General features: G+C 42.2%; 1 protein-coding gene across 1 annotated transcript in view; it reads left to right on the plus strand.

Moving 5' to 3' along the window:
• Positions 1 to 24,812, plus strand: part of PREP (prolyl endopeptidase) — a 143,953-nt gene that overhangs the window by 112,492 nt on the left and 6,649 nt on the right. The window contains exons 11-13 of the mRNA XM_069598252.1: positions 13,605 to 13,741; positions 14,749 to 14,843; positions 18,035 to 18,166. Of these exons, the coding sequence (XP_069454353.1) occupies positions 13,605 to 13,741; positions 14,749 to 14,843; positions 18,035 to 18,166 (364 nt within the window). The remainder of the gene's footprint in view (positions 1 to 13,604; positions 13,742 to 14,748; positions 14,844 to 18,034; positions 18,167 to 24,812) is intronic.

The raw sequence follows: 24,812 nt of genomic DNA on the forward strand, positions 1-24,812 counted from the left end.
ATACTTCTGTTTCTTGCCTAATTGCTCTGGCTAGGACTTTCAATATTATGGTGAGTAATAGTGCCAAGAATGGGTATCCTTGTCTTGATCCTGACCTTAGAGCTTTCAGCTTTTTCCCATTGAGTATGATGTTAGCTGCGGGCCTGTTATATATGTAGCCTTTATTATGTTGAGGTTTGTTCCCTCTATACCTGCTTTGTTGAGAGTTTTTATTATAAAGAAATACTGAATTTTTTCAAATGCTTTTTCTTTATAAGATTTTTATCCTTCATTTTGTTAATGTGGTATATCACATGGACTGATTTTGTGAGTAGTGAATCATCCTTGCATCCCTAGAATAAATTCCGCTGGATTGTGATATATGGTCTGTTCAATATATTGTTGATCTCGGTTTGCTAATATCTTTTAGTGAACTGGCACTTAAAATACTTTTTCCTGTGTTTTATTGAAGCATAGACTCCAGTTTGAGCATTCACTTGTGCATTTATCCATTTGTTTCTAAGAGCCTACTGTACTCTGGTCACAGATGTTAGGTATAGATGTAAACTGGTGCACAGTCTCAGAAGGGAGATGCATGAAGGCACAGTAGTTGTGCCCTTGAGGACTCAGGAGGAGCCGTTGCCGAAGAGCCAGAGGATTTGCTAATTCCTTGTTTAGAGTAGCTAGGAGCATGGAGTCTGCAGTGAGACAGCCCAGGTTCAAATCCCGATTCCATCACTTATGAGATATCGGACTTAGATTAGTTACTTCTCTGTGACTTCCCTAAAAAATGTCAGTATTCATGATACAGACTTAATGTCTGAATTCAGCAAATATTTATAAAGCCCTTAGAGTAGTGCTTGGTGCATGGTGAAAACATTATATAAGTGTTTTAAAGAAATCAAGTAAAATAAATCATGTGTGTTTTGACCAAAGTAAAGACTAAAGAAAACTGTTGTGAAAAATATAGAAACTGGCAAGCATTTTAATATTTGTTCTTAAATGTATGGAAAGTTTAGTTTATAGTTAGCTTGTATAGGAGTTTACTATTACTAGGTTCTATCTCCAGAACCTTGATTAACATCTATCCCCTGCATTTTCAGCTATTTTGACTTTCTCAAGTAGAGAAGTTTCTAAATGAAATGACCTGCCATATGTGCTGTTGTAAATCTTTTCTCATTACTGAACATACCCAACAAAGGTTGAACCTTCATGAGATGTAGCTCTGGGGATGCCTGCATTTGGTAGGAGTGTGGATGGGGGTCAAGCAAGTGAATTCCTACGAGCCAGTGATTTTTTGTTTCAAGCCATACTTTAGTCTGTATAGGATGTGACACTGAGGTCAGGGGTCTGGAGAAATGGCAGTTTCACTGGAGAAGATAGCTGGAAATGATTAACCAAGGTTGGAAGGAGAAAGTAGACAGTTTCAGTTGCTGGTCTCAAATGTGGGCTCCATTTTGTAGACAGTGGAGAGTCATTGCATGTTTTCAACAGAGGAGTGACCTGGATTAAGAGGAGCATTAGTTTTGATCTTGAGGAGATTAATATGCTAACAGGTATCCAAAGACTGGAAACAAGAGTCCTGTTGAGAGGCAAGGCCGCCATGTGCATAGGCGGGGATAGGTGAGATGATGTGTGAGAGGCGCCCAAGATGACTTTGAACTTTGGCAACTGAGGCAGGCTGGTAGGATCAGAGTGTTCAATATGCAGTTCTAGCTCATTTATTCATTCAACAAATGCTTATTGAACATACACACTGCAGTGCTTGTAACCCCGCGAGGACTCCTCATCATGCTGTTTTCATGAAGAACGAAACAAACACACATGCCTCCTGCATGCAGCCTAGAGACCATTGTGGTGAGCCTCGTTATAGGGCACTGTATGCATTCTGTGAGAGGGCCTTGGGAACAATGCCGGTTAGAAAAACAGAAGCTGCTTTCTCTGAACGAGTCAGTTAGAAGGTCCTTTGCTGGGGTCCAGCCCCGGTGGATCCAGGGAAATCGAGGGGTGGACGGCGTTGGCGTGGAAAGACTTGTTTATTGATTGATATAAGATTAGATGAAGAAACTATAGTGTAGTAAGAAGATTAAGTGGAGGAAGAGGGCTGAATAGCTTGGTTTACGCGGAAGACCAATAAAATTCCAGACAAGGAATTTGCACCATCTACGTTGGGCCACCGGCGCCCGCTTGAATATCTAAGGGTGCCTCACCTTAGGCTCCCTTCTGCATGGGTCTTAACAGCCCGGGCAAGTAAGTAGACCTGGCGAGCCTCCGCGCCCCAGGTGGAGATTCACCCTGAAATTAAAGAGCAGGGCAGAGGGAGGGAAAGAGAGAAAAGAAGAGAGAGAGACACGGGGGGAGCCAGATTCCCAAAAAACCAGGCCGAGAGACTAGTCCGAGAAACTGGTCCGAGAAGCTGGTCCCATCCTTTATTGTTCAGAAGGCCTTTTATACTTTTGATAAAACACGGAGATCAGTGGGTAACACAAAATTATGTAGCGGTTGCAACCCAGATTCTTTCCGTATATCATTTTGTATACAAAAGGTCTCAGGTGATTTACATTATCTTCTAGCCAAGAGGCTTGTTAACACTTTTTGGCTCTCTTCCTTAATGAATGTTAATTTCATTTCCCCTAACTGTTTTTCTTTAATCTGCATTTCCTTAAAGCGCTAAAGTTACATCTCTATAGAACAAAGGCGCAGTGGGTTATAACAAAGAAGGTACTTAACTCAAAGATCTAATGTTGCTAATACAAGGTCTACTACTTGTTTTTTTATTATACCAACTATATCTAAAAATAAAGGATATGAAAATTCAGCAGCAAGCATTGACTCAACAAATGAAACTTTTAATCAGTCCTATTCTAAAGATTTTGACTCTTCGGAAGCCCCTACATTCCTAGGATGTTTTAAGCTTCCTGTGCCTCCTGCGGTCAGGAGGCCTCAAACAATCACACTCGCAGCGTACGAGTCCTGCAGGCAGGCTAGAAAGCCATCAGAGGGGTTTTTGGACTGAAACACTCTTTCAAATGCAGAAGACTAAAGCCCTGAATTGACTTTTCCCAGAGAATGTCAGAAGAGTGGAAAAGCAGAGCACAAAACCCGGCAGATTTTTGTTGGGGTACATGCTTAGGAATTTCCAGAGGGGCCCCTGAAGTCTGAGCACGCCTTGTGTATGTCAGCTTCCTTCCTCATGACCTTGTCACGGGCGGGATTCCTCACACTGGCTCCCGGCAGTCCTTCACCTTCAGACATTTTATGAAAATGTCTGTGTGTTTGCCCTGACAAGGAGATCAGGCCAGTGGAACTGAAGGTGGGTTTTATGTTCTGCAAAAAAGTCATGGCTCCTGTCTTTTTACCTTAAAATACCTGACTACCTCTAAACTAGGGCTCCCCGGTGGCTCAGTGTAAAGAATCCGCTGCCAGTGCTGGAGATGCGGGTTTGATCCCCTGGAGTAGGAAATGGCAACCCACCCCAGTATTCGTGCCTGGGAAATCCCATGGGCAGAGGAACCTGGCGGGCTATAGTCCGTGGGGTCACGAAGAGTCGGACACGCCTGAGCACACATGCACTTACCTCTAAAGTGTAAGCACTCATCAAAGTGCCATGTTCCACTTGTGACTCTACTGCTGTCTGTCCTCGGGTTTAGAACCTTCCGCTTTCCATTTCACTTCTTGCTGCAGTTGAGACTGGGAATAGGTCTGTTACTCCAAGGGACAGATGGCCATGCCTTTGAGAGCCGGAACGTTTCTGCAGAAATCATGTGTGTAGCACTTCGCAAGAAATGTCCCCAAAATTATAATAGATCTTTAAATAGAACAATTTTGTGGTCACTGAGGTGCCCCATGGAAGGTTTTAAAATCTCCAGTGTCACAAAAATGTCCAGCCATCCTTTAGAAAGCAGAGTAAAGCAATGTGGAATAAACACTTCCCCTAATATTTCCTGCCCAAAGGTGATTCAAACTCCTCCCTACTCCTCCAAAGTTAAAAATCCTGGAAAAGAGATAGGATTACAAGCTTCGAATGTCAGGCTAGTATTTTTAACCCGAGCCCAGCACAGAAATGTGCAGCACCTTCCGAAGTCCTTTGTGTACTTGTTTTACAAGCTAGTCCAGGCAGAGAGGTTGCCTTCTGCCCAGTTCTTTGGGTGTGTTTTGTTTCCTGTTTGCGTTGAGCGTGGCATTTCTGAGCAGCTCTGCTCCTCATCACATGTTTTTGCCACACTTAGCACAGGCCACACAAGTGGCCTCTGTCAAGCCTGATGGAAAGGGAAGCTCAGCACCCTTTTATGCACATTCTCCTTTCAACCTGTCAGGCTCTAAAATTAGATAGGCGTTGCTAACACTAGACGTCCTTCTCTGTGGAGGGCTTGCCCTTTACAGTTTTCCTTCATCTTCTGTGGATGGGCACATTCCATTACCAGTGATAACGAGAGTCCTGGTGTTTGGCTCACAGAGCACTGAATCTGCACCAGGTTCACTGTGAGGGTGAAGATTGTGTGGGGGACTTAGATGGCTGCACATGTTTGAATATGTTCGTAAAACTGATCTTATTACGAACTGTATTATCTCCAGAAAAGTAATCACTTCAGCATAGAGAGCTGATCTTTTCATTCTCTTGAACAGTAATGTTCCCTTCACTTGTTATGTTCACTTGCTCCTCCTTTTCCTTTAAAGGAACATGTTTCTATTTATCTATTATATGAAACCAGATCCATGTGTGAAGGCACCTGTGGTCCAGGGTAAAATCACCTTCTATCTGGGAATACCACTGCCCTGTCACTCTGACAGTAGAGATGGGTCGTTTCTGACATTTCCTCTCTTTTCCTCAAGAGTTTTTTAATTTAAAAGATTCAGCTCAAGATCTGTGAGCTCTCTGTTAAACAATCATTTACTAGAATAATGGTTTTTAACATGCAAAATTAGAATCTGCTTTAAATTGATTACTTAGCAGTACAGTTTTCTTATGGTTTTCTCAAGCATTGTTTCCTTTCTGAAGTGAATTTGCATTTTACTATTGAAATTTTTTTAGTAGACATAGCCAGATTTGTATTATTGTTTAAATAATCTGTCCTCAAGGTTGTACACTGATGATTGTTTTGAGAAGGATCATCTTTCCAAGCAGGCTTATTCTGCTTAAAACAGAAATAATAAACAATAACCCCTGTAACTGGAATAAGGCTTTTGACATGCTTCAGCGAGTCTCCTTTTCAAGAGAGTAACAAAAACAAAAAAGCAATAGAAAGCACAGTACCTTTGCCAGAATATTTGTCCCTTGGATTCCCTAGAGTCTAGTAATCATTGTCTTGGGGGTGGGAAGAATCTATGACAAAGTTTCTAATAGTTGCAAAATTTGGGGTAATTACTTCCAAGGAAGTAATAGCTTGAAGTGAATTACTTCGTAACAGAGTAGAAGAAACTCTGGAAGGGATTTTGGTGGTAATTCTGTATAAACTGGCACTGTTACCTTGGCTGGTACTTTATCTTTATGGATCTTGGGTTTGTCCTTTGTAAAATAAGATAGGGTGTCCCACCAGATGAGGTCCCAGAATGACAGTCTCTCCTTGTATCTGACACAGCTTGAATCCCCAAAATTTGGAGTGATCACCTTGGTCACCCAGGGCTGAGAAAAAGCTGACACCAACTTTCTTTCCCAGGCAGCACAGTCTTATGACTACTTGAAAATACCCGTCTCTGTCCTCTATCAAGAAATAGCGTGGACTTCCCAGAGAATGCGATTTCCTTATTGCCTGGTTGTACACATGCTCTTGGTTTCAAATGTAGACTAACGTCATTATGCTGCTGTGAGAGTCTCCAAAATGAAGTATATAAATTTTTAAGGGGAGGAACTCAGAGTTTAGGAAGGAAGCTTTCTAAAGTCAGTGTCTGATCAATCTCTGGTCGGCTTACCAATGTCTAGAACTAACTGTGGCTTTAAACTGCTGCCACGATGTTTCTTTTTCATCTGTGGGGTCCCTGATGAAGGTTGTGTATCAAAATGCCTAGTCCCTCTTGGTGGTCTCGTGGGTGCTTCCAGAGACATTCTTAGATTCTTCAGTGGTGCTAGAGAATCCCAGGGTCAGGGGAGCCTGGTGGGCTGCCATCTATGGGGTCGCACAGAGTCGGACACGACTGAAGTGACTTAGCAGCAGCAGCAGAGTCTGTGAAGGTGGACAGGTGTGCCAGGGGAAAGACCCTGGTGCTAACGTTGGGGTCAGAGGCTCCTGGTTGAACTGGATCTGTCGCATGAACCATTTGCTCTGCTGCTGACGGGAACGGGGAAGACCCGTCACGGGATGAGCTGTGGGCCCTGGATGACAGACAGACCTTTTCTGTTACTCAAGTGGACGTCTGCTGGATCCTATGTGAGCACTTTGTTGTCCTATCCGTTAAGGGTTCCTTTATGGCTTTGGCATTCCATCAAAGGGCTGTGCCCACAGTGGACAGAAAGAATGGATGTGGGCTGTCAGCTTGCTCTCATTTGGTTACAGCTGTGAGGGGGAAAAGTAAGTCTCTTTGCTTTTTGGCTTGAGCCTGGGTATTGTTGTAGCAATAAACTACTGAAAATAGCCTGTGGGTTCAAGCTTCAGCAGTTGCCTCCTCATCAAGTAGAAATGGCTTTTGTAGCACATAAATATATAAAGTACGTTATGGGCGTTGTATGTTACTAATAATAGTTCGAGGTTTGTACTGCTCCTGCCTAGCTTCACTGTAGACGTGAGAGGAGCCAGGAGTAGCAGGTGGGTTTGAGGCTGGTGCGGCAGAGGCTCTAAGCAGGGTCACCGTGGCGAGGGGCCTGAGAGGAGAAAGGACTGAGTGAGTGCCTGGGTGTGGGGTTCTTGGTACAAGGCTCTGATTCTGAGAGTTGGCAGTCGGGTGGCTGAGGAGACAGTGAATGAAGAGGCTGCTGCTACCAGCTGAAATGAGAGCCCTGAAGAGGAACCTGAACAGGGTGCACCTCGAGCACATCGCCTCGGAGATGTGGACAGGCCACTGCCACGTGAGATCTCAGCCCTCAGCGGCGAGCACCCTGAGGGCCTTTCTGATCACTGGGACCTGCAGATGGTGATGTGGAGGTCCCTAGCACAGCAGTTCACTGGAGCTCTCTGAGATGGCAAGTGGGGAGTTTGCAGAGGGAAAAAAGAACACCACATACAGAAAAGTGCAAAACGGTAGCGTTTGGCAGCAGGAAGGAGAGCTAGTGATGGATCAGTTAGAAAGGCTGAAAAAGAATCAGGTACTCCACACAGGAAGCCAAAGAAGTAGTTGCCAGATAGGGATCAAAATGGATAAGGCCCGGGAAGATACCAATTTGAACGTGGCATTTCTAAACAGTGGGGAGAAGAACTGCTCTTCATTAAATGGTGTATAATAGTTGACTATTTGGGGAAAAGTAGTTAGATACCAGACTATATGTAAAAAGAAAATATATATATATATATATATGTAAAAACAGACTATATGGATTATAACTATAAATGTAAAAAATTCAAAATGAAAATATAGACAATGCTTTTATAGTTGGGATGATGGAGTCCTATCTATATATGTGCTGTCTATCTATATTCAAGATACCACAAAGAAACTTTAAAAACCAGCTATAGAGTGGGAAGAAATACAAACAAAATATATGGCAGAAAAAAAAGGTAAATACCCTTAATGTAAGAAGAGTGTCTGTTCATTGATCAGAAAAGAAAGCACACTAAGAGGGTAGGCACACTTTGATCTCTGAGGAAGAGATATAAAATGACCAATAAACAGATGAAAATGTTTGCTAATTTAAAAACCGAATCTTAAAACAGTAATAGGATAATGTTTGCCTACTAGGCCAACAAAAATTAAAATCCATCTTAACATCAATTACTAATAAGGAATTGATACGTACTGTCATTAGGAGCTTAAGTTGACACACCATCTTTAGAGAACTATTTGCCAGAATCTATTGAGTTTTTTAAAATTGGGATATAGTTGATTTACAATGTTGTATTTCTTCCTGCCGTATGGCACAATGAATCAGTTATACATATACATACACCCACACTTTGGGTCCTATAAGTCATTACATAGTATTAAGTAGAAGCAGAGTAGGTCCTTATTAGTTATCTATTTTATATATAGTGTGTGTATATGTCTGTCCCAGTCCCAATTTATCCCTTCCCCCTTTTCCCCTCTGGTAATCAGGTTATTTTCCACGTCTGTAACTACTTCTTATCTGTAAATAAGTCTGTTTGTATCTCTTTCTTTTTTTAAATTCCACATATGAGCAGCATCATACAATATTTGTCCTTCTCTGACTTACTTCACTCAGTATGACAGTCTCTGGGGTCATCCGTGTTGCTGCAAATGGCATTTCATTCTTTTTTCTGGCTGAGTAGTATTCCGTTGTGTTTACGTACCGTGTCTTCCTTATGCCTTCCTCTTCTGATGGACATTTTGGTTATTTTCATGTTCCACTATTGTAAATAGTGGTGCAGTGGACACTGGAGTGCACCTTCTTTTTGAATTGTGGTTTTCTCCAGACATGCCCAGGAGTGGGATTGCTGGCTCATATGGTAGTTCTGTATTTAGTTTCTTAGGAAACCTCCATACTGTTCTCCATGGTGACTGTACCAATTTACATTCCCACCATCAGTGCAGGAGGTTCCCTTTCTCCATACCCTCTCCAGCATTCATTGTTTATAGATTCTGTTGACGATGGCCATTCTGACTGCTGAGAGGCAATACCTTATTGTAGTTTTCATTTGCATTTCTCTAGTAATTCATGATGCTGAGCATCTTTTCATGTGCTTTTTCAGCCATCTCTATGGCATAGACCACCCGTGTGGGTCTTACTCTGTTCTGCCTGCCACGGACCAGTTGCTGTGCTCTCCTCCAAAGCTCCCTGTGTGTCCCAGCTGGTCTCCCCGCTGGTGAGGAGGCTTCTCTGAGTGTGGGAACCTCTCGTCTCCTCCAGTTCCCCATCCAGGGGTGCAGGATCTGCCTCACTCCCTTTTTCTCTTCCTTTCATCCTACCTGGTTGTGCAGGAGTTTTTCTTGTCCGTTTAGCTATCTGAGGTCCTCTGCTAGTGTTCAGCAGGCGCTCTGCGAGCACTGCGTCGTTTGCAGAGGTGTTCTTGATGCGCTTGTGGGGAGGCGAGCTCCACATCCTCCTATTCTGCCACCGTGACTCTAGTTCCGCTGCTAAATTTTCTAATGCATGTACACTTTGATCTAGCAATCTCATGTCTAAGAATATATCCTACAGAAGTCATAATAGGAGTGTATAATCCCTTTTATGTAAAAGGGATTTATTCCATCATTGTTAACAGAAAGAGAATAGTCTGAATAGCTTTTGGTGAGCAAAATGGTTAAATAAGCTTGTTAAATGGTTAAATACAATGAAGTTCTTTCACTGAAGTTTTAAGTCTGTGTATCTTAACCTGGAAAGAATTCCATAATATATAGCTGACTGGGGAGAAGCAGAATAAGTTTTATCCCAACATTTGCCTGATTTTATTATGTACTGCCATTTAATAATAACCTGTGCATGTGAATATGGGTAAATAGATACATCTCTATAAGCATGTGAAGAAGTTCAGAAGGATCTACACCACTAGGGTAAAGGTACAGGTGGACAGGCAGAGACAAAGACATCCACTGATGCCCTTTGAAAGGGCGGTGGTGGGGACAGTCCTGAAGGAGGCAGGCAGGTGTGAGCTGTGGGTGTAGGTTTCCACGGATAGATTGGATCAGGAAGGAAGCAGGAGATGGAAATTTAGCTTGAAGGGCAGACAGGGTGGTGCAAAAGACTTGGGGCTTTGTTGTTGTTATGTAGGACAGAAGAAATTTTAATCTGTTTGTATGCCAAGGAAAAGGAGACAATACAAAAAGAAAAATTTGTGGAGATCAGAAAAGTGCAGTAGTGGTGAACCCTTCTGGGTTCAGAGGGTGAGTGAAGGTGGCAGAAGGTTTTTCAAGAATCCAGCATATGACTCCCATGAAGATAGGCAAAGCCAGATCCAAAGAGCAGCAGATAAAGATGGGTGGTGCTTGGAATGGAGGAAAATGGAAAACACAGCTACTCTGGATTTGATTCGAAAAAAGTGTAAAAAAGACATTTGGCAAAGATATAGCAAGGACAAGTCAAGAAAAAACATAAATAATTCATTTATGTGGAAAGAAAAAAAGGCATAAGGCCAGAGCCCATGAGTTCAACTATTATTCATCTGTAATTAAGTGAATTGGCACTTCCTGAGTGCCCAGCAGTCCAGAGGAGGACAAGGAACCCAGTTGGTTAGGTTAGAATTAGAGGATTTCAGGCATTAGTGATACTTTAAGGGTGACAAGGGTCACCCTAAGGGTCACAAGCTGGGCAAGAAAACCCAAGGCAGGCTGACAGAGCCAGAGAGATATAAGGGACTGAATGTTGTAATGAAAGTTTTTTGTTGTTGTTTTCTGTCAAACCTCAACACGAATCAGCCATAGGTGTATATATTTATATATATATCCCCTCCCTTTTGAACCTCCTTCCATTCTCCCTCCCCATCCCACCCCTCTAGGTTGATACAGAGCCCCTGTTTGAGTTTTGTAATGAAAGTTTTTTTTAAAAAAGGAAAGAAAAAAGGAAGATACCTCAGGAGTAAGGAAGAGAAGGTGGAACAAGTTGGAGTCACGGGGGAAATGAGTTCCTTTCAGAAGCACTCCAAGTTCTCCAGGGCCAAGGGATGGGTGTTTGCAGTACCTGTCGACTTGACTCTGGAGACGCTAAGTTCACGACAGAAGGAATTATCCAGGTAGTGTTCATCTGTATGTCTCAGCACAGCGCTGGGCACATAATGGACATGCAGCAGATATTTGAATGAACAAGTGGATAGTGTGGTGGCAGCAGAGATGCCTGTAAGGCATCCAGGCAGGACAGGCGCACCAGTCGCTGAAAGAAAATCACTAGCCCCTAAAGAAAATCGCAGGGGAACTGGGTCAAGAGAAGTAGAGTCTGAGATTGAATTGTCACGGACTGTGGGAAAATACCTGGTTGTGGTTGATGTCACTGAGGAGGCTAGAGGGGATGATACAAGTCGACAGCGTGACTCGCTTTTTGAGCCTAGATCCACCTGCATCAGGAGAGCCAGCAGATGGGCTGAATCTGCAGATTTGAGCATCCACCCCACACTGTGGGGTCCAAATTCCTGGGAATGATGCCTAGGAAATGGCATTTTTAACATGTTTATGCCAGATGCTTTAGTGAGTGAAGTCCCTCAGTCGTGTCCGACTCTTTGCAACCCCATGAACTGGAGCCTACCAGGATCCTCCGTCCATGGGATTTTCCAGGCAAGAGTACTGGAGTTGGGTGCCATTTCCTTCTTCAGGGGATCTTCCCGACCCAGGGATCAAACCCGGGTCTCCCACGTTCTAGGCAGACACTTTACCGTCTGAGCCACCAGATGCTTAGGTCTAACCAATAAGGTTCAAGAACCACAAGTGTAGATTCTGAGGTGGAGCTTTTTGATTGGGCCAGGTTTGGGAAGAACAAGGAAATGAGCTTCTCCTCATTACAGGAGATCTCATGAGCAGATCTACAAAGAAAATACCCACAAAGCCTCTGAAAGAAAAGTTCTGAAGGAAGTGGCTTCAGGAGGAATCAGTTTAGAGAGTCAGGTTAAGTTTATTATCAGTTGCCATTCCATAGATGAAATGAAATGGCATAAAATACTGTTCTGTGTCTATATAGAGAAATTTGAAAAAACCTGTATACATATGTATTAAGTGTGCACGTTCAAGTCTGAACTAACCTTTTAAGGCGTTGAAGATATTGTTGTAATCATCCTCGTAGCGCTCCTTCACTTTGGGACAGTGTTTCCAATGTTGTTATTTTAACATGTGAACCACAGCAGCTTAGGGCTTGGGTACATTTTTTGCAGCTACAGGCATAAGGGAGCCTTTGTGCTTTGGATTGTGTTCCTTTTTGTCCTGGAAACAGATGGGAACAGACCAGTTCAGGCACTGGAAATCCTCCTCCAGGTGGTAGCAAAGAGGAGGGCCTGAGAGCTTAGTGGGAACAGAGGTGCACCAGTGCAGCTGGCTGGTGCAGAGGGGCTGTGGCCTGAAGAGAGCTCAGATGGACCAAAGAGGGGATAGGTGTGGGGCCGGGGTTGGAGGGCAGGTGGGAAGTTGGGAGGCAGCTGTATTCGTTAAGGCAGAATCATGTGAGACCATTCGCTCCTGGATGCGGCTGCCTCTGTGGTTAGATCACTGCTGATCGAGGGCCCTGTGTTAGTGCACTACCCCAGGCCGCCGCTTGTTCCTCTGCCACTGCATTTGCTTGTCCTGCCCACACAGTTATTTTCTATTAGTGGCTGCTAACTGGCACTCGGTAACTTTAAATAAGACTCTGTCCCAATGAATGATTTTGAACTCTGCAGTGTATTCTCCATGACTCCTTAACGACCAAATTTATGTACTGTCTCAGTATTTCTCTCCAAAGTCAGAAGCAAATGCTTGTTATATTTCTTGGCAGGTTCCAAAAAAACCAGACTTTGCAGGCATTAATTGTGACCCAGTAGTAGTGCCTTTCTCCAAATCTGCCTCGACTTCCCCCTCTCTCCTGCCCACCCCTCACTGTTTCCAAAGACTTTGTGGCAACTTCCTACAGTAGAACTGCTACCTTAAAAAGCTCTGGATAGAATATGGCTCCAAGTTACAGTGACTGTAGACATTTGTGTCTTTGACTGTGAAGTTATTAGAAAGATGTTTCTAAGCAGCGGCACTTAACAGGTGTCATTTGGGATAAAGACACCATGTTTCCCCAAAGAGAAAGCCGTTTACAGACTTTTGTCTGGAACAAGCCATTATCAGCTTTGGGTGACTTAGTGCTTTTTGTGTGTCTTACTGTTTGAATAGCATTTCACGTTCTCTTGCTAATCCTTTTTCTGTTATTTCTTTTACCCAAAATGTAATGAATCTAGAAATGTTAACTGAACTTGCCTGAGTATGTCCAGATTCAGGAAGGTTTGATGAGCCTTCATTATCAATACTGGAGAAAGTGTCACCGTTTAATCAAAACAACAGGATTTCTGTGTTGTTCCTCATTTACCCTATAAAGCTCACACGCATTTTGTTGTTGCTAACGTTTATTTAGTAGGTGAACATAGAAAAATGAAGCGTGTCTTAACATGTAAAGAGTAGGTTGAATATAAATTGTCTCTCCTAGAGAAATTGTCTTCCTCAATTGGACTGTTTGGCAGAAAAGCCAAATCTGACTTTCCAGCGCTGGGGGAGGAGATGCTCAGGAGGAGCAAACTGAATGCCTCTTCTCTTAGTTGGGCTTCATGGAGACCCTAAGAGGTGGGCATGACAGCCACATTTTAGGGATAAAGAAATAAGGCTGAGAACAGACAACTTGCCCGGGGTTACCTAGCTTTTGACAGTGAATAAGAATTCAAAGTCAAGTCTGCCTGAGTGCACTACTCCACACTGTCTCCGTAAAAACTGAAATATGCTTTGTCATCACCTAGCCCTTTAGTGGTACTAGATTTTCACTGTGCCACTCTGCATCTTAAAAAATTTACTACCTGCTTTTCCCATGTAGAAGCATTCAAGTGCTTACTCAGGAATGTGAAATCTAACTACTCTGCTTTCTTTTGTTCTAGATTTTCTACCCTAGCAAGGATGGTACAAAGATTCCAATGTTCATCGTGCATAAAAAGGGCATAAAATTGGATGGCTCTCACCCTGCTTTCCTATATGGCTACGGTGGCTTCAATATATCTATCACACCCAACTACAGGTAAGCGTGGCACCTCTGTGTATCTGATCTTCTGCAAACAGTAGGAGAAGCCAGAGGCTGGTCTAGACTGTGTCTGCACCTGAGCCCCCTTCCCTTGGTCCCCACAAATCTTGTCTTTCATTGTGTGTATTTATTAAGCCTGTTCTGTGTTGGGAGTTGAAATGAGTAAGGAAGTGTACTTACATGTTTTCTTTTCTGAGCCACTGGATATGCTGGTAGTTTCAGCAGAGACCATCCAAGGTGTAGGAAAAATGTTGAAGGAAAGACCACATGAGTGTCTGGTCTGATCACCTACCTCAGCTCCCCTTCCTCTGATCTTCAGCACCCAGACCATCCAGATCCTCGGGCTGCCGAAGCCTGTCCTTTCCTCAGTTACTGAAAGAATGATACAATTTCAGAAATAGTTTTAAAAGCAAAATTAATTTCAGTTACAGCAAGCAGAGAAATAACCTCAGTACTAATACTGTTAGGGTCAGTGGAAAGAGGAGGAGGAAAACATAAAATCTAAATTTTGTAAAGAAGCTTTGTGCTATAGTTTCTTCTGTTTGTTTCTAGAAAACATCCTCCAGCCCTGGGCACTCCATTCTTGTTTTCTGGTCTGTGTCCTTTAACATGTAAATCTCTGAGAAACCTGTGTAAAAGTCATACTTCAGAAAGAGCTTTCTTTCTTTTTTCCAACTTAATTTGGAGAAAGATACTGGAAAAAATCGCAGGAGCGAGTACTGGGTGTTCACGCCAGGGCTGGGTCAGGTGGCTTGGCAGTGTTCTGTTTGCCAAGACAGTTGTTCAAAGTGAGGTATACTGAATGCTCGTGAAAATGTCTGAGCTTTGCAGTTAATCAGTCAGAAGTTTTACACTGCTTGATTTAAGTGAACTATGTAAGCACTGGGTTCCGGTTCAAATGATACCATGTGTGGAGTGTCTTCAGGGGTACGTGTGTGGTGGAGGGAGCCAGTGTGATCCTCGCCGGGCACTTCGTGGCAGTTAACCCTTTTACCATCTCGCAGTGTGTCCAGGCTCATCTTCGTGAGACACATGGGTGGTGTCCTTGCAGTGGCCAACATCAGAGGAGGTGGCGAATACGGAGAGACATGGCATAAAGGTGAGGCGTGTTCTCTGCAGAAACACAAATATGGACAGTCTAGCCGAGGGGTTAGGAGCAGAAGAGACAAGACAGATGAAAAATAAGGATGCTTCCAGACACACTGCTGACAGTATCCCCGCCTTTCTAAATTGAAACTGTAGTTTTAGTGTCTGTTTAAATTAACAGCTCAGTCTTTTCACATTTTCCTTTGCAGTCTATTTTAATGAAGTACATATTTTTCAGAAGCATCCCCTTCATACCATAATCAATTTTTTTAGCAATATATGGGGTACATTTTTATCTATCACTGTCAGAAGTGAGTCTGGGGGATAACTTTTGGTATTTATTGTGGCCTCTGTTAGCCAGATAATGCTAAACAGTGAAAGCCACGCTCTCTTAAAACAGACTGCAAAACCAGGTTATTTTCTCTTAAGAGAAAAAATCTCTCTAAAATAGAGCTTTCCTAGTCCCAGTTTGGGCATCTTTTGCTTGTTTTCTCCAAGTTTTCAAAGCATCCCCCCTAGCATTACTGTTGGGACTCTATCATGTGCAGTTTTTATTAAACTCAACGCAGTTGTTAATTCTTTTCTGGTTTTAACGACTCAATCTCTGGCCTCCTGAAGCATGGGATCTAGTTGCTTGAGGAAATTAAAAACATTATGGCGGTCTTTATTTTTAAAGCCCTGTCTTTTCCTTCTCTCTCTATATGGAGCATGCCCTGTCTCCCAGGCTTGTGTGTATCTGAAATGTATAGACGAATCAATAACTTGCAGAAGATGCTCTTCCATTGTCTTATTCCTGTGTTTGGGGCAGGCACCTTCACTCCCCTCTCGACATCAGCCATCATGTGGAAGACAGTCTGCAGGCCCGAGGGCGGACCCCAGTGCCCAGGGGCAGCATCAGGCAAGGGGGCCCTTCTTCCACAGGAAGAGCATCCAAGACCACCCTTCAGATCCATAAACCTACTTGTTCTTCTCTGCCTCCTGAGGCCAGAGGCTCTGGTGTGCTGCATCAAATCAGATCAACAAAGAGGAGGGTAGATCTGTAAAGAAAATTCTTCCTAAGCAACTATTAGGTGTCAGGAGGCAGGAAAGGCTCAGAACTGACCCCTAGGTCTTCAGCACGCACCCCCAAGGACCAATGTTAGACAGCAAACTATTTGAGCATCTTAGCAAGAATGAATGTCCCCAGTGAACACATGGGGCCCCAGCCATTGTTGGGCCAACTGCTGCCAGGTGTCATCCCTGAAGGCTTTATCGATTGTCATTGTATTTGGAACAGCATAGAATTTATTGTAGAAGTTTGACTTGGACCTGATATTAGAGTTTAGTTACACTAAAATCATACTGTGAAACTGTGATATTAAGAGATGACTAAGAAAGGGAGAATTAAAATAAAATCTCAACATACCATATGTTTGATTTACATCCCAAACCAATATGCTAAGTCTGGAGCCCTTGATTCACCTGATTTTCTGGTTTAAAACTTTTCATGTACACACTTAAACACCTACCTGCATGGACTCCTGACACTGTGGCCTTCTCAAGGGACCCAACTTCTTCACCGTGAAATTCTCCCATTCCTTAGGTGGTCCACTGAGCTCTGATAGGGAAGAGTGCCTCCCTTGGCCTTGGTCAACTTCTCACCTCTGTATTAAATATAACCAAGTTATTTTCCAAAAGCCTTGGCGGGAAGGAAGTTTGCAGCTTGACTGAAGCTGAAAGTTGCTTACCTGTGTTTAGATTGATCATAGACTTCCTCCCAATTTAGGCAGTGAAAGGACCCCAAATGGACCTTTTCAGTTAGGCCCTGTCATATTGAACATTGATAAATGTAGATTCCATTCTGTTAATTGAGTTTTAAAATTTAATGCCCTTTAAAAAATATAGTCATATATCCAAAATTATATTACTCCTGGAAACTAAGTTATCCTAGCTATTCTAATTCATGGATAATTTCTGATTAAAATCTTAATAACATTTGTTTTGATATGAAAAAATTTCTTCAGTAGCACTGCTTCATCCTTAATTGAATTTCTGCAAAGATGGTTATACTTAATCTCAAATATCTAATCAGATCTATGTCCACTTTTTGTTCATTTCATAGGCAGTTATTTCAGGTATCCATTCCTTTGAGAGCATGACTTTGACTTTTGGCCTTTATTTTTAGATATTCTAAGACCTTACAGATGTTCTTCTCTTAATGGCTTCATTTGGCTACAAGAAAGCTGAGATTCTCTGGGGAGATGTTTGAGATCCTCTTCATTCAAGACTAGAGAGAAAAAAAGACTAGAGAAACTGGGGATTTCCCTGGTGGCCCAATGGTTAAGAATCTGCAGTTCTGCTGAAGCAGGGCATGAGTTCAGTCCTTGGCAGGGGAAGACCCTGCATGCTGCAGGGCCAAGACTAAAACTAATAAGCTACTTTGTGCAGCAACATTCCCACACCTAATCACCGAATTCCTGCTTATGTTTGTGAGTCACTTGTGTCCGACTCTGCCACCCTATGCACTATAAGCCCTCCATGCTCCTCTCTACATGGGGTTCTCCAGGCAAGAATACTGGAGTGGGTTGCCATTCCCTTCTCCAAATTCCTACTTAAATTCTTGAATAAATAGCCGAGAGCAAAATTGGAGAGCTTTAGTTCTCAAAATCACTTACCCATCTCAAAGTCCTGCAGAGAGGAGAGGTGAGACATGAGCCCCTCCGTGCAGAGCACTTTCATCTTCCCAGGGAAGAGGCAGTGAGCTCACCTCCATCGTCGCATACTCTGTGGAGCCCGTGGAGGACTCAGTTCTGCTCCAAGTCGTGTGTCAGTGAGCCCAGCTCCTCCCAGAACACAAGTTCGTGTTGATGACATGCTTTCTCGTTTTTATTCTCATGGTTGTCTGACATCATAACAGATCATCTGCTCCCTTTGGGGCATTTGCCTTTTAAGTTCTAAGAGGTTTTAGAAAAATACAAAGGCACTGTATGGATTAGCAGTTGTGGTACTCATGATGGATTTCCATAGTGCATAAATTGAGGCATTTTTCTAAATGTAGTGTTAGCTCATTGTGTTTAAGTTGATCAATAGTTGAAACTATGCCTTATCATCATTTGAATTCCTCTTATGTTAAAATGTTTTTGCTGATTTTTCTTTCTTTCTTTCTTTTTTTTTTTTTTTTAGTATTTTGTTAATTAACTTATCTTTCACTTTGGCACATTATAGGTGGTATCTTGGCCAACAAACAAAACTGTTTTGATGACTTTCAGTGTGCTGCTGAATATCTTATCAAGGAAGGTTACACGTCTCCCAAGAGGCTGACTATTAATGGAGGTTCAAATGGAGGCCTCTTAGTAGGTGAGAACTGGTTTTATTCATTGTACTTTACTAGTTAACTATTGGAGTTTTCAGATACTCTGACTTACTTTGGGCTCATGGATGGCAGCAATGGTACAGAAAAAGCAAAACCTGTTTGTATTTGGGTATCTAATAAATGACATATGAAGACACAACTACTGACTCAGCTCATCAGACCCTGAACAGCCATTCCTCCTCCCTGTTCTGAGTTCTTCTGGACCACAGTTCTAACCCTTCCCTGCGTGGGACTCCCTTCCCACAGACCAAGCCCACAAGTCTCTAGAGTTCAGGGAGCACAGGTCTGAATCAAATAACACCCCTCTGACTATGCTACCCACCTGTGATCATTAGGTATAAATGCTGGTTGAAGACCTAATGCCATGGGACGCTAAACACTGTGGGTGCAGAGAAAGAAGTCATAAAGGAAAATGAGGTCCATGCAAAGACGGATCCACAGCTTAAGAGCAATGAAATAGCCACAGTCACAGTTTACCTTTGCTGAGCACCTTGTGTGCCAGGCCCAGTGCTGAGCCCTTGACGTGCATGCAGCCTGGGAGATGGGGCTCTGAGACGCAGAGTAGCCTGCTAGTGTGGTGGTGATGCTGGGGTTGACGGTGAGCACCGTGGTTCTAGATTCTGCTCTTTCCACCTCTGTGTGGCACTGCCTCTAAGGAGATTTCCCTATCTTTCGGTAGCTACTGAAATTTTACTTTGCTTTTGTCTCTCAGCAGTACTCAGCATTGCAGTGGACATTTACAGTGGGCCTGAACTCGGCTTGCTGGGTCCCACCTCCAGTGCCACTAGGAGGTGAGGGGCCGTTTTACAAATGTAGGTTAGCATAGAGAGACTCAACCTAAAAAGCACACGTGACAATTTTCAGCTTTCAGTTCTGTTCTCAGGGGATTTTGACATTCACTGTTTCCTTGTCTTTGAAATACACTGACTCGTGTCAAAACCGGAACTCCTGCCCTTACTCTTCTACCCTTACTTTTTTACCCCAATATAATATAGACTTGGAAGAAAACATTTTCCCATGGAGGTAAAATGTATATGTCCAAAATAATTTGTTTAGATTTGGAAAGGGTAGAGATGTGGCCAAGATGGCGAGCCTTTGAGCTCACCTTCTTCCATGGGCACACCCAAATTAACAGCTGTTTACAGAACAACTACGAGAACAACCTGAAGACTAACAGACTGATACTTTCTACAACTGAAGATACAGAGAAGGAACCACAATGAGATGGTAAGGAGAGGCAGATGCATGGTACAGTCAAGACCTACAACCTCAGGCAGGCAGCCCACAAATGGGGGGATAATCACAACTGCAGGGTAATCCTTCCCAGAGAGAGAGAGAGGTTCAAGACCCACAGCAGTTTCGCCGTCCAGAGACTCCTCACCAGGAAGACAAGCCCCCAGAACATCTGGTCTTCTTTTCAGGAGAGCTAGAGGGCTGTGGGAGATAGGGACTCCACTCTTAGAGTGCACACAAAATCCCACATGTCCCAAGTCCCAGCATATGGGCAGTGATTTGAAAGGAGGCTGGTCAAATTTCCTTGCTAATCTGGGAGAACCTCCCAGAGGGACAGGAGGCAACTGGGACTCCCTAGTGGGAACACAGATGCTGGGGGCAGCCATTTGGGGGAACTTATCTGACCACAAGGACACTGGTGCTGACAAGCACCATTTTGGAGTCCCCCCCACCCCCCGGCTCCCATCAGCACTCTCCCCACCAGCAGACTGGCACCAGCTCTGCTCATGCATACCAGGCCTTGCCTGCCAGCATACTGAAAGTAGTTGGCCCTGCCACCACAGAAGGCCCATGCAGCCTACAGAGGAGGCACCCTACACTGTGTAACTGGCCACCACATGGGAGTCCACCGCTGTTGGGGAACATCAGCTACATGGGGGTACTTGTCCAAGCTCAGAACACATAACCAACCCACCTCATACACAGAGACAAACACAGAGAATTAGGCACAATGAAAAGACAGAACTATGTTCTAAACTAAGGAGGCAAGATAAAACCCCTAGAAGAAGAACTAAGCAAAGTGGAGATAAGCAATTTTATCCAATAAATAACTCAAGGTAATGATCATAAAGACGCTCCACAAACTCAGGAGAAGAATGGATGAACATGGTGAGAAGTTTAACCGACAGAAAATAAAAAGAGCCAAAAAGAGGTGAAGACTATAATAACTGAAATAAAAAATACATATATATATACTAGTAGGAATCAGCAGTAGATTAGATGATACAGGGAATGGATCAGAGACATGGAAAACAGAATAATGAAAACCATACAAGCTGGACAGAAAAAACCAGTTCTAAAAAAAAAAAGAGAACTTCAAAAACAAACTTACAGTTACTAGAGGAAAAAGGGGAGGCAGGGATAAGTTAGGAGTGTGGGATTAACAAAGACACACTACTATATATAAAATAGGTAATCAGTAAGGACCTACTGTATAGCACAGGGAACATATATTCTATAGTAACCTCTTGGAAAAGAATCTGAAAAAGAATGGATATGTGTATATGTATATATGAGTCACTTTGCTATACACCTAAAACACACACATTGTAAATTAACTATAGTATAAAATTTTAAAAACATATTTATACACCAAACAGAGAAGTACCTAAATGTATAAGGCAAATATTGATGACATAAAGGGAGGAACCGAAGAGTAAAACAATAACAGGAGACTAACATTCCAGACAGAAAATCATTAAGGAAATACTGTCTTTAAAGATACATTAGATTAGATAGACTAAGAACATTCTATCCAAAAGCATCAGAATACACATTCTTTTCAAGTGCACATGGACCATTCTCCAGGATAGATCGTATGCTATGCCACTAAATACATCTGAATAAATTTAAGGAGGTTGAAATTACATCAAGCATCTTTTCCAACCACAACAGTATGAGATTAGACACCGACTACAAGGAAAAACTGCAGAAGACAAGCGGAGACTAAACAGTATGGTACTGAGCAACCAGTGGGTCACTGATAAAGAGAGAATTAAGAAGTACTTAGGGACAAATGAAAATGGAAGCTAACACCTAAAGTGACTACAATAATAAAAATTAGAGCAGTAAAAGAGACAAAAACAGTACAAAAGTTCGATAAAACTAAGAGCTATTTCTTTGAGACGATGAAAAAATTTTACCAGACTCATCAAGAAAAACAGATAGGGGCCAAAGAAAATCAGAGATGAAAGAGAAATCACATCCATCGCCATTAAAAATGCAAAGGATCCTAAGATACTATGAATAATTATGCACAGTAAAGTGGACAACCTAGAAGAAATGGATAAGTTCCTAGAAACTTACAGTCTCCAAGACTGAATCAGGAAGAAAGTATCAACAGACCAGTTACCGGTAATGAAGTTGAATCAGTAAATTAAAAAGAAAACTCCCAGCAAACAAAGAGTCCAGGACCAGATGTCTTCATGGGTGAATTCTATGAAACATTTAGAGAAAAGTTAACACTGTCTTCTCAAACTGTTCCAGAAAGCTGAAGAGGAAGGAGCACTTCTGGACTTATTTTTACAAGGTCAGCATCACCCTGATATAAAAACCAAAGATACCACACACACAAAAAGAAAATTGCAGGCCAGTATCACCGGTAAACATAGATATAGAAAGCTTCAAAGTCTTAGCTAGCCAAATTCACCAGTACATTGAAAGGATCATACACTGTGATCAAGTAGGATTTATCTCAGGGATGTAAGGATGGTTCAATTATCTTTTGACAAAATTCTACATCCATTTGTGATTAAGAACTCTTAACAAAATGGGTATAGAGGGACACATCTCTACATAATAAAGGCCATGTATGACAAGTGCTAATATCATACTCAACAGTGAAAAGCCAAAAGCATTTCCTCTAAGGTGAGGAACAAGAGAAGGGTCTTACTGAGATAAGAGAGTCACTCACCACTCCTGTTAACATTACATTGGAAGTCCTATCCACAACAGACAGGAAAAATAAATAAAAGTAATCCGAATCAGAAAATAGAAGTAAAACTGCCACTGTTTGCAGGTGACATGGTACTATATATAGGGAATCCTAAAGACACCATCAGAGAACTAATTAAGTTGCACGATATAAAATCCATATATAGAAATCTGTTGCACTTCTATACCTTAACAAATTGTCAGGAGAAATTAAGAAAACAATTCCATTTAAAATTGCATCAAAAAAGAATAAAATACCTAGTCATAAATCTAGTAAAAGAGGTGAAAGCCCTGTACAAAGACGTGCTGAAGCTGAAGGTGGCACAAACCACCTAAAAGATGGACTATGCTCATAGATTTGGAGAGTGAACATTGTTAAAATCACCCTGCTACCGAGGCAGTGTACAGAGTCAGTGCAAATCCTACCAAAACATCAATGGCAATTTTGCAGAACTGGAACAAAGAAGAAACACAAAAGACCCCAAGTAGCCAAAACAATCTTGAAAAAGAAGAACAAAGCTAGAGGTGTCATGGTCATTGATTTCAAACTGTACTGCAAAACTCTAGTTACCAAAACAATATGGTACTGGCATAGAAACAGACATAAAGGTCAATGGAACAAAACAGAGAACCCCAAAATAAACCCACATATATAGTCAACCCACAAGAAAGGAAGGAAGAACAAACAGTGGGAAAAAGATAGCCTTGTCAATAAATGGTGTTGGGAAAACTAGACAGTTTCATGCCAAAGAGTCAGACTGGACTACTTTCCCGCATCGTATATGAAAATGAACTCAAAAAAATATTTAGAAAAACTGAAGCCATAAAACCCCTTGAAGAAACCATAAGCAGTACACTGAATTGGTCTTCATGAAATTGTTTTGGATATATCTCCTCAGGCAAGGGAAACAAAAGCAGAACAAACAAATGGGACTGTAGCAACCTAATAAGCTTTTGCACAGCAAAGAAAACTACCACCAAAATGAAAAGGCAGCCTACTGAACCCGAGCAGGTATTTCCAGACAACATATCTGCTAAGAGCTTGATGTCCAAAATAGCCTAAGAACCCATACAACTCAACACCAAAAACAAACAGTTAACAATGAGGAGAGGGCCTAAATAGACATTTTTCCAGAGAAGATACACTTACGGCCAGTAGACACATGAGAATATGCTCAGTGGTACTAATCATCAAGGAAATGCAAATCAAAACCACCGTGAGACGCCGCCTCACACCCGTCAGTTAGGACTCGTATCCAAAGGACAACAAGTAATCAGTGTTGACAAGGCTGAAGTGGAAGGGAGCCCTCATGCACTGGTGGGAATGTGAGCTGTTCTGCACTATACAGACAGGGTGAAGGTTCCTTAAAAAGTAAAAATTGAACAACTGTATGATTCAGCAGTTCCACTTCTGGGCAGTTTTTTTCAAAGAAGTCAAAACCACTAATTCAAAAAGATATGTACCCCTATGTTCATTCTAGTATTATTCACAATGGCTAAGATATGAAAGCAACCTAAGTGCCCACTGATAAACTAATGGATAAAGAAGATTTATATGTATAATATACACACAGTGGAATACTACTCAGCCATAGAAAAGAATGAAATCTCACTATTTGTGACAACATGCATGGACCTAGAGGGTATTATGCTAAGTAAAATAAGTCAGAAAGACAGTTACCGTATGATTTCACTTATATGAGAAGTGTAAAAACACAATTGAGCAAACAGACTAATAATAGATACAGAAAAATAAGTGGCTGCCAGAGTGGAGTGGGATGGAAAGGTGAGTGAAATGAATGAGGGCAACTGAGAGGTGCAAACACTGTGATAGAATATCTCAGAGATATACTGTATAGATAGGGAATATAGTTAATATTTAATAACTTTATGTGATGAGATGGTAACTAGACTTATGGTGATCATTTTGTGATGCATAAAAATACCAAATCGCTGTTGTACACCTGAGACTAATACACTTTATGTCAGTTATACTTCAATTTAAAGAAAAATTGAGAAAGGATATGGATAATAATCTTAAATACCAAATAACCACAAATTTGATTTATCTATTCAACAAATATGTACTGAGCAAGTGCTGGGCAATTTTTCAGATACTGGAAATATGTCGGCAGTGAAACAGACAACACCTTCATGGAGCTTTCATTCTAGCTAGCTGAGGCAGGCGACATGACGTACCCAAGGCCCACATGCGGCCCGGAGACCCGTGTCTGTGGCTAGGCACAGAGAGCAAGGGCGAGTGATGGGAGAGGTTAGGGATGGTGGGAACCTAAACCAGGCCTCACCGCTGTCAGAGAGAACATGGTTTACTCTGACATGAGAAGCCTTTGGGTGAGTTTTGAGCAGAGAAGTGGCGTATAACTTGACATGTTTTAAAATCAGGATCATGGATTGATCCGTTGCTATGTTAGGGTAGGCAGAAGAGGCGAGGACAGAAAAACAGGAGGCCAGCTAGGTGGCTTCTGTCTTAGTGAGAGAAGATACTGGCGTGGACCTGGGTGTGATGATGGAAGTAATCAGAAGTGGTCTGATTCCTAGTATACTTCGAGTTTGAGCCAACTGAATTTTCATATGAATTAAACAAGTATTAATATAAAAGAAAGAACAACTTAGGGTGAATCTAAACTATTTAATGGGAAAAGATGTTGAAAATACCACCTGATT

Source organism: Ovis canadensis, chromosome 8, assembly GCF_042477335.2.
Source record: "Ovis canadensis isolate MfBH-ARS-UI-01 breed Bighorn chromosome 8, ARS-UI_OviCan_v2, whole genome shotgun sequence".
Classification (NCBI taxonomy): Eukaryota; Metazoa; Chordata; class Mammalia; order Artiodactyla; family Bovidae; genus Ovis; species Ovis canadensis.